At 38.8% G+C, this 10628-nt stretch overlaps 1 protein-coding gene across 2 annotated transcripts; it reads left to right on the top strand.

The window, feature by feature from the left end:
• Positions 1-113: 113 nt before the first annotated feature.
• TMED5 (transmembrane p24 trafficking protein 5) lies at positions 114-8998 on the top strand. 2 transcript variants are annotated; one of them, XM_056355232.1, is made up of 5 exons: positions 114-360; positions 2592-2689; positions 3310-3493; positions 5900-6147; positions 8191-8998. In XM_056355232.1, the coding sequence occupies exons 1-4, from the start codon at positions 169-171 to the stop codon at positions 6116-6118; spliced, it is 693 nt and encodes a 230-aa protein (XP_056211207.1). In that variant the 5' UTR covers positions 114-168; the 3' UTR covers positions 6119-6147; positions 8191-8998. The 2 variants fall into 2 exon arrangements, with proteins under 2 accessions (XP_056211207.1, XP_056211206.1); XM_056355231.1 differs by having other exon boundaries at positions 115-360; positions 5900-8998.
• The last annotated feature ends 1630 nt before the right edge of the window (positions 8999-10628 follow it).

The following is a 10628-nucleotide window of genomic DNA, read 5'->3' as shown; positions in this document are numbered from 1 at the left end:
GGCGACACCGCCCCGTGCCGCCCCTGCCGCGGTGCATTGTGGGCGGGCGGCCAGCCTCGCTGCGGGGGCTGCCATTGGGGGAACGGCGCTGAGGGGCGGGGCCACCCTTAACTCTCTCCCCCCCCTCCCCTCCTCCCCGACGGCGGGTGGGCTCCGCGCGCTGCCGAGATGGGGCGGCTGCTGTGGCCCCGCGTGCTGCTGCCGCTCGGGAGCTTCGCGCTGCTGCTGCCGCCGCCGCCCGGCGCCGCCGAGTTCAGCCCCTCTCTGGACAGCGACTTCACCTTCACGCTCCCCGCCGGCCGCAAGGAGTGCTTCTACCAGCCCATGCGCAAGGAGGCCTCGCTGGAGCTCGAGTACCAGGTTGGGCGGGGCAGGGCAGCCACGGCGCCGGCGGGCTCGCCCCGGGAGGTGGGGGGCGGTCCCCGTAGGGCAGCCCTGCAACGCAGCCCCGCGGCGAGCCCGGCGGTCCCGCCTGCTGCCGCCCCCCGGGCCGTCGGCGGCGCTGGGCCGGGCGGCCGTCAGTACCCCTTCGCGGAGGCTCCAGCGGCCGGGCGCTCGCCCGCACCCCCGGGGATTCCCCGCCGCCGGCCCCCGCCAGCGGGCGGGCGGGCTGTCAGGGGCATCCCGGTGCCCATCCCCCGGGCAGCGGCCCCGCCGTCCGCACGCCCGGCCCTGGGCAGCGCCCGCCCCGCCGCCGGCGGCACACCGCATCGAAAGCTCTGCGCTCGGGAGGAAAAGCATACTTCTGTTTTTAAAAATTTTACAAAAGGAATACCTTTTAAAAATTATTCAGGTGTTTTTTAACAAGACGCGAGGCCGTTATCTTTTAAAACGGCAAAACCGTGGCAAGGTAACGGCTGTGACCTTGCGCAGCAGCTCTGAAGCATAGACACCGTTGCTGGTGCACAAGCCCCGTCCTTAACCATCTTCGTGTTGCTATCAAACACTATCTATCTCAGTGCTGAACGTTTTTCAAAACCAGCCTTATTTATCTAGGCTAACGTTAAGGTCTTGATGTCCTTCTTGGGAAGAGCTGAGTTCCTCAGATATCTCTAGGAAAGATCCTGCCTTTATTTTTTCCCCCCCTTAAAGATTTTTTTCAGTAGAACAAGCACAGTGAGGGAGGCTGCAGGGAGTATTTTTCCAGCCTTCTACTGTGCCTCAGCATTGGCCAGGATCTGTCCCCCCACCGTTTTTTCCTCAGCTTCCCAACTAAAAATATGAAGCTGAAATTCCTGATTATTTTCTAATTAGTTACATGCAGAAATGAATAAGAATGAAAGATTGAGGTTCTCAAGCTTCGTACAGAGCCCTTAGCAAAACAAATTTATTTTGCACTGACAAAGTAGGATTTTATTTTAGAGAGAACAAATATGTATAATAGTGAATTTCTTTCTACTCCAGCATAAATTTCTCAGTACTACTGCTACCAGAAATGATTTCATCTTTCTCTGTTAATGCATAGAAAAGCAGGTCTCTATGTCAGCAGAAACAGATTTATTTTGTACATAATTATGGTGAATTGTTAGTGGCCAAAGCATTGGAATATTTAACTTAGGATGCAAGTCATTCTCCAAAAACATAATGCAATAAACCCTATCCTGACACAGAGTCTTGTTCCAGGTGTTTAGATTGCATCATAGCCCTGGAGGTATATCACTATGTTAGGTTTTTAATTTTATCAACTGTTTTGGTAAGTCTCTAGTGTCATTTTAAGTTAGTGTAAACTTTGCCCTCCATTTCAGCAAGAGCAGACTGTTGAGCTAAAATAGCTCACTGGAAAACAAGCAAATAAAAATGCCCTAGTACAGACCTAAGTCGTAATGTCACAAAAGTGATCCCCCTCTGCCCCCTCATGCAGCCACTTACTACCTTCCCTATAGAACTTATATGATGTAACAGATGTGGTGATACAAGTGTAGCCATGTTACACAGTTAAAGCAATACAGCTTTGTAATGCTGTATACGCTTACTATGAACGTAGGAAGCTAAATGCCTTCAATTCCCTCAGCCTTTGGGAAATGAAAATGCCCTGGGAGAATTCAGACCTTTAAATCTGCATTAAATGGCGAGCAGGTCAGTAGTAGAGCTTTGACTGGCAGAAGTAGTCTAGTCCTGTCTTCTATACTGTTGAGTTCACCCAACAAAGATCTTAGGGATGACACTGCAGAACTTGTGGATTTGTACAAATATGTATGTGTATACATGTAAGTGGCAGGCCCCTGTTACAAAATGTCTATGACTGAACTAGCACTGGTACTTACCTATTCATGATGTCTGCCATAGAAATATAATATTTAGCATTTAGATGTAGGTATTAAAGGTTCTCTAACCCTGTCCATTGATAAAGGTTCACTATAGGCCCAGCCTGGCATGATTAGATCGTATTTAGTTTAAGATTTACAATAGCCAAAATATTTTTGGGTTGAACCAGTTTTTAGTCTGTTTCCAGTTAACTTGGTAAGAACTCATACAGACCAATTCAGCTTTCAGATTCCTTCTGTGTCAGTTCTTACCTAAAAACGTTGCCATTAGCAATGCAAACAGGATTCCACTGGCTAGAAGGGTTGTTTTGTTTTTTTATTTCACAGGTTCTAGATGGAGCAGGATTAGATGTTGATTTTCATCTACTGTCTCCGAAAGGTGAAACTCTGGTTTTTGATGAAAGAAAATCAGATGGAGTTCACACGTAAGTTCAAAGTGTTACATAAGGTACTTTTCTGATTTCTTTAACAAATTAAACAAATAAAAATTGAGTACCTGTTACTCCTTCGTATTACAAAGGACTTTCTATTAGGGCAGTCTGAGAATACAAGTTACCTTCTTATAAACAACAAGTGCTTTTCACATGGATCCTGCCATGTAGTGAAAGGTATTTTTGTTGTGATGAGGGCTGTTGTAGTCAGTGAACAAATAATTACTGTGGAGTTGAAAAAGGTCTTCACAACTAATATCAAAAGATCTTGTCAGTCAAACAAATAGGAAGCTGAGAAATCCCCTACTTCTCCAGTCCTTTTATACTCTATAGTAAAATTACCACATTTTGATAAGAATTCTGCTGTTATCGTAGCTTCTTTTGTAATGATTAACAATAATTCAAAGTTTCAATAAAGGAAAATTGAAGTAAGCAGCTGTCTTCATTTTAAGCCTTTAGGATCAGTGTGATTGTACAGAGTGTTTTGCTGTGACTGTAATGTGTCTTTATTTTTATGTAAAAAGCATATTCAGTTATTTCCACGGTTGCTTACAAAAACACTTCTTGCAAACAAGCACAAAGTGCAGTTAATGACATTTTGCTTATATACACAGGGTGGAAACAGAAGATGGGGATTACATGTTCTGCTTTGACAACACATTCAGTACCATTTCTGAAAAGGTGATTTTCTTTGAACTGATCCTGGACAATATGGGAGAAGATGGACAAGATCAGGAAGATTGGAAAAAATACATAACAGGCACAGATCTCCTAGATATGAAATTGGAAGACATTCTGGTTAGTGTTTGATTTTTTTAATCTTCAATGTAAGAGCATTCAGAAAAAAACCTCAGTGTTCTTCAGGCATTCTCCCTTGTTCTGGTGCATTATCTTGGAAACTACTCCAGTTCCATATATTACTTCTACTGATATGTGAAGTCTAGTACACAGATGTGTGAGAAAATTTTCAGAATAGACCCTTAATCAGAGAGAGGAAATTGCCTAGCTCTCAAAAGCACTGTTTCCAATTCAGCTTCTTTTCTTCCTACTGCTAAAAGAGCACATTTTACCCTAGCAGCAACAAAATTAATATTTACACTACTAAAGTATTGCTTAATCCCAATGATGTAGTTGGAATCACTCCACAGATTTTTATCAATATTTGAAAGTAGAGTACTGTCAGCCTCTTCTTCCCATCTTTGCAGAAGTGCCCCAACCAGTGTATATATTAATATTTCTATCTTCAATAATTTATATATTACTTAAGTAGTTTCTCTCTGAAGTTTATTCCATCTTTTCAAACTAATAAAATGGACAGCAGTTAATCTGTACTACACTGCAGGGTCACCTTTGCAGACATTCTGGGAATGGTAATGTTTGCTTAAACTGCATGCTGACCCCTGCTTGATGTAGGATGATGACTACAGCTGAGCCAATGCTAAGCTTATACTCACTTTCATGCTAATTACATGTTGAGAGTACTTTAGAAGCAGAGGATCATTTGGTGTTCCTGTACCACTGTTCTTAGGGCTTGGTAGGATTATGCAAGCCATTGTTTGTTTGCTTACAGCTACAGACAACAGGTGTCTTAACCAAAAATCCAAACTAACATCCACAAGCACTCACTGGATACATTGGTGCAGAGAATGACATTGTTTGTATTCATTGCAACAAACAAAATGCATATTTTTAAACAAACAAGATTTAAGATCTTTTACAGATGTGCAATACACTTCCAAACAGTTAAAACCAAACATGGAATGTGAAAAGCTGGCCCAATCTTTAAAATTGGCAATAAAGACAATTACAAAACCCAAAGTTTATAGGGGAAACAGAAGAAAATCCCTGTCCCGCTAATCACAAGCAGTACTTATATGGATTTGATAACCACTTGTGTACACAGTGCTATCTCTTCCAACAGAAAAATAAATGCAGAACTTGTCTTTAAGACCCTTGCAGATTTTATAAAGTAGGTATTTTTTTTAAAGTCATCATTACTATTTGATGCCACTGTTTACTTAGTCAAGTTACCATTTTACTTCCAAGTTCTGCGAGGGCTTAGATAAACACTTACTAGTTTAACTTTTTAAAGATAAACAACATCTACTGAGAAAAATGGGGAATTATGCCTTATTTTTAAAGCTTTTTTATGGTGGTTATGTTCCTTATTGTGTAATGTATGAACTTTAGTACCATAAAATTACTTGACTTCCAAAAATAGCTCTTTTGAAATCCATTAAATATGCAACAGAGAAAGTGTCCCCTGGAGAAAATGTAACTGCTGGCTTTAACCTTTTTTTTTTTGTGATTTATAGTTTCCTGTTCCTACAGACATTACTCTTAACACTAAAAGTTATTTCACAGTCCCATGATTATATCAAGAACAAATTAGCACTTCATGAGACCAGCTTTTAGGTTGTGACTGTCTACTGCATTGTGGATGAAACTTTAACAGATCATAGGACCAGATGTTTACTTTGTAAATACAGAATAAGGAGTGGATCTTGCGCTGCTGTTGTTAATAGCCAGTGTTCATGTACTTCCTCTTGTTCCCTGAGGCACACTGTGTATCCTTTGTAGGACCTCCATTTGTCCTATTCACAACTTATAGTCAAAATTTTGCTTTCCTTTCAAAGCTGAAGCAGCAGTTTATAGCTACTACAGTGAAGGCCTTAAAAAGATAGGAATATAACATTACTGTGTTACTTTTCTTTTGCTAAAGCTATAGTCCTGATGGTAGTTTGCATCAGAAGTGTCTTGTTTTGCTTATCCAGGAAAAAAAACCCTTACATTTGTCTTGTACTATGTAACTTGTTTTGAGACTTATTCCCTAGAGATCCCTGCTTTTACTTGTCTGAATACCTGGAATCACACTTTGCCAAGATACCTGGAATACTAAAAACCTGATTTTTGGTTTGATGTCTTTCCCACCTCCCTAGCCCGTAAAGGCAAAAAAATACTGTAGAACCTTATGTTCTATGTTATTTAAGTTAATTAAGCCTTTCTAGGTAATATACAATAAATGGGCTAGACAAATTAATGAAAACTGATGAGATGTATTATTTTAAAATGAAGTTAACTACTTGACATGAAATCAGATTATAGGTGGTAATACAGTACTAGTATTTTGTATGTGTTGCAAGTGATACATTTAATTCAGGTGTCCTTTTTTCTTCTAATTTTTTTTTTTTTTTTACTTACCAGGAATCCATCAACAGTGTCAAAGCCAGATTAAGCAAAAGCGTCCAGATTCAAACCCTGCTCAGAGCATTTGAGGCTCGTGACCGAAATATACAAGAAAGCAACTTTGACAGAGTTAATTTCTGGTCCATGGTCAACTTGGGAGTAATGGTGGTGGTCTCAGCTGTTCAGGTTTACATGTTGAAAAGTCTCTTTGAAGACAAAAGGAAAAGTAGAACTTAATATTCAGTATGATCATAACAATATAACAGGTATGGGGAAAGAGGGGAGCAATAAACTACTATATTAAAGGAAAAAAAGTAAAACATGACCTTTCAGATTGTTTTGAACAGGTGGTAGACACAAGGTTTTCAGTTCACGTTGGGCTTTTAGGTTGTGTTTTGGTGGTGGTGATGGTCTTGTTAGTTTGTTGGGTTTTATGTTTGGGTTTGGTTTTTTTTTTTTCCTAACATGAACAGAAGGCCTTGCCCCAAACTTCTATTTTTGCAAGTGCTACTAACAATTTTTTTTTGTACTTGTAGCATTTGTTAATGATTGTTAGACTAACTTGTGCATAGTGCACATGCAAAGTAATGTTAATACTGTAATTTTTTTCATGTTCATATAAAACTTTAAATGGTAAAATTAGACACAGATTTATTTGCTGTTAAAAATTGAGTGAATTTATATATGTGCCTAAGTGTTTACAGGATTGGGGCCCACAGGGGTAGTCTGTAGTTACTGTCATTTATCTTCAAAGTTACATGTACTTAAAAAAAAAAACACAGCTCGTGCTGTAAAGCATCATGAAGAAACACTGGGCTAACATTGTGAGAACAAAATGAGAACTCTCTATATACATATGATTAGCATCAGCACTTTAAAAAAATACCATCAATGTGAAATTGAGTCAGTGTTGAAAAAAATTGGTGAAAGTAAGTGCAATTCCTGTTCACAAATCTTTGTCCTGTACAACCCTGGGTTTTTTGGCTGTTTCATGAGAGTCAAGAGATAATTTGTTTACCATATAGTCACTTAACACACACAAAGCATGGTTTGCAACCTCTTTAGTTACTGTAAACTCATGTACTAGATAATTTTCAAAAAGTCATTTCTTACATTATTCTTTCCCTTTAATAAAGGGGTTGTGTTACAGATGTGAAGACATTATCTTAGTTTTTATACTCAAAATCCCTTGTATTTGCCAATTTGCTTTTTATTAATTTGTCTACTACATCTATGTCTAATGTAGTAGTTAATAGGGTGACTTACACAGGCATGAAAACCAAAGCTGTTGATCTAAGTTTTCCCTTTTTTCACCCTCACAAGTCTTTTAGCTGTCTAAGTACATAATTCCTGTGAGCAGCATTCCTGTATCTAGCTATTTATGAGTAAGGCATGAATTAAATGAGCAGTAAGCAGAGGCTTCAAATTTTAGGGTCAACTGAATACGTAACATCTCTTAACTAAGGCAAAGCTAGCCTTACTTCAGTAATTTGTTATTTCTAGATTAAGTGGCTTTTAACAGTGTAATGAGGATATGGAGAATTTTTACTGAAACCCCTGGTGTGTGAGAATTTTAATTCAAAGTTAGTTTGTTTTTGGCTTTGTAAAAAAAAACAAACAACAATGTGCCAAGTCACTGAAATTTCCTGTAAATGGTTCAAACTACATTGTCACTAAAGTTTTTTTTTAAAAAACTCTTTAAACCCTGCGGGTTTTTTAGAAAGTATTTAAAAAATGTGTATGGATTAGTGTTCTGCCTGTTGTTTGATCATTTGGGTATGAACAGCAGAATTGCAACTTTGAGATTTTCTGTGATTAAATATTACTTTATGGAGATAAAGCAGGGTCAATAGATGCATGAAGAAACACTTTGTTCAAATGAAGCAGATACTAGCAAGGGCTACAGTACATACAAATAGCACTTCAGCTTCAACTTCAGACAATGGGACCTAGCAATAATATTTCTAAGCAGTTTTTATAAGCAAAACTATTATTCCTTACAGAACTTGTTATAGAGGGCTCCAAAGCCTGTCGAGCTACTTTTTCTTTCTGCAAAGCTTTATCCAAAATAAAATTATTTCCCTTTAGGGTTCTACATATCTTTTCCCACGTGATGCTTTCTATTATAAAAACTAATTCCAGAAAATTTATAATCAGGACAGTCTAGGAAAAATTGATTCTTTCTGCTAGAGTAGTAAATATGTTTTTCTGCCATTTCCCTGTACCATCTCCCAGTACCAAAATACCACATATCTACATAAGGGCACAAGCCAGAGCTCACTGAAGTCAACTTCAAATGTTTTGGTCAGGTCCCTTCAAGACAGGCAAATCAAGATTCGTAGAGCTCTGCCCCTTTTGCTAGCAGAGGAGATCGATCTTCACTTGCATCACCATGAGCATGATGCTACAGACCATCTGCAAAGTGCTGAACCAGCTCTGTGAAGCTGTGACCAAGACATCTACCTCTTATAACAAAGCTACTAGTCTAGATTTCGGCCTAGACCTCCAGAAGATGAGCTTTGCCAAGTTTTCCAGGTGCACCTCAAGGGATTAGGTTCCCCAGCTGCTCTGCTGTGCCTCTCTGACAGTGGTTATACATCCAGTGGTGAAACAGTATGGTGTATTATCTTAAGCTGCTAATGAACACAGACTTCTCGGATCAAAGACAAAAGACTTAACTGCAGCAGTTTCTCTGATTGCAAATAGCAGCCTCTGGTCTACAGTAAGGCCAGTAACGCAACAATTGCCAGCAGAGTTCATCTGGAAAAAATTACTATTTTGCAACTAAGAGCTCTGACTGTATTTTCTCCCCATTCAAGGTTCATTATAGAAAATGAAACAAAGAATAACTATAAAAGGTAACTGCACGCTTTGGCTTTGGCAGCTGGAACATGTTTATCATATGTGAAGGTTTTGGCATTTAAATCTGCCACAATAAAATTTCATTTGGATTTCACAGAGTAGATTGCTTTTGATTGTGTAAAATTTACAAAGAAGAATATAAATTAATTTTTTTCTTGATGGACTTTTTAATTCAAAATTAAATGTTTTAAGACTCACAGATGTTGAATAAAATTATGCAAAACTCTTGAGATTTTCAATAAATGTTTAAACCTGTGTTTGTATTCTTAATTTTATAATTAAAGAATGCTTTGCCTATGAATGCTGCAAAAGAGCAAGGATGCTCGGCTACTAATAATGCAGCTTTTTAATTTCTTCCTCATGCAGTGTTCAAAATTCTGTTCTTAATCACTGTAACCCAAAATCAATTTTATCAGTGCAAGTAAGAGTTACATAAGGTGTCAGATCAGAGCAACACCAACTTCTGATCTTTTGATCTTTGTAACAGAAAATAAATCAAGTTTAAGTTATCAGATGCATGTCAGGACCATCTTGTGCAATATTATAGTATAGGTCAGGGATACTATGGAGCCTAGTAAAGTTCTGTGTTCAAAGCAAGAGACAGACCCTCAGGCCAGCCTAAGTCAAAATAGCTTGGTATTAAATCGGTACCTGTGACTTTTTTGTCTAGTTGAATGTTACTTTTTAGTAACTAAATCAAGTCCCAAGTTTCTCACCTAAAAAAAAAGCGAGAGGAAATATCCCAAGGAAGAGATTATGGGAATTTTAAAGCTCATGATACCACAGAAAGCAGCAAATTGACAGCTGAACTCAAAAAAGTGCTGTACTGCTCACAAACTTTTTAGAAAGGATTTTACAGGAGATACTTGCTAGGTTTTGATACGTTGTTCTAACTTACTATTGTTAATTGGAAACGCACAAACATGCACGTAAGTCACATGAATCTATAAAAAGAATTAAAAAAATCAATGTGCTTTTCAGCAACAAACATCAACTGACATCATCTGATGACCTGCTGAGTGCTTGCATTAATTCCTATAGTCTCCTTTAAAGAAACAATGTATTTTGCAATCTATTTTCATTTCTGATTAGAAAATAAACACCTACAGTAAAATAGAAGGAAAATAGTAAAGCAGTAACACAGAATATCAAACTGTAGCAATTAAGAATCCCACAGTGTAAGGTATTACTAGTTATTAATAAGTAATAATTTCATATTATTCACATGAGAATAAGCAGGATTCTGAGATTAAAAGCTCAAAGTTTTAGAGTGGGTTTTTCTGCTTATTCAAGTAATACACATGACAAACACGGGCTTGTTTACCGTTTTGCAAGACTCCTGAGAAACCAGGGCTTGTCCGGAAGCCTGCTAACCACATTGTTCAAATAAAGAAACAGGAACTTCCTTTTTGTACTGTGCTTTGGATCAATGAAGTAGATACCATGAAACACTAGAAGGTACTTGATGCTGCCAGATTATACAACTAACTGATGGTAGAACAGTGGTTTGCCTTGAAAAGGTACATGCGCAGTGAAAAATCTCAAAAGCTATTTTGGACAGACATCAGAAGTGCATGCTAAAGCCCCTTTTCCTGGTCTCAAAGCACACACTGGGAGCTATGACACCTTCTGCTTTAACTTCTTTCTATGTACAACACAAAACTTCTACCTCACACTGGCACAAGTCCGTTGCATCTCACACACTCAGCAGTGCAGCACTTGTTTAACTCCATTTGTCAGGTTGCAGCACTATCCTTGGAGTCCAAGACCATGTGGCATGGTGGTAAAACGATCTTGTTAACATTCCATTCAACCAGCCACAGCAATTGTATTTTTTCCTTTCCTATTTTTAAAATAAATATTTACATGGCAATCTCTCCTAAAG

Source organism: Falco biarmicus, chromosome 11, assembly GCF_023638135.1.
Source record: "Falco biarmicus isolate bFalBia1 chromosome 11, bFalBia1.pri, whole genome shotgun sequence".
Taxonomy (NCBI): Eukaryota; Metazoa; Chordata; class Aves; order Falconiformes; family Falconidae; genus Falco; species Falco biarmicus.
The sequence above is the reverse complement of the archived record's forward strand: the minus strand, read 5'-3'. Positions and strand labels throughout refer to the sequence as shown.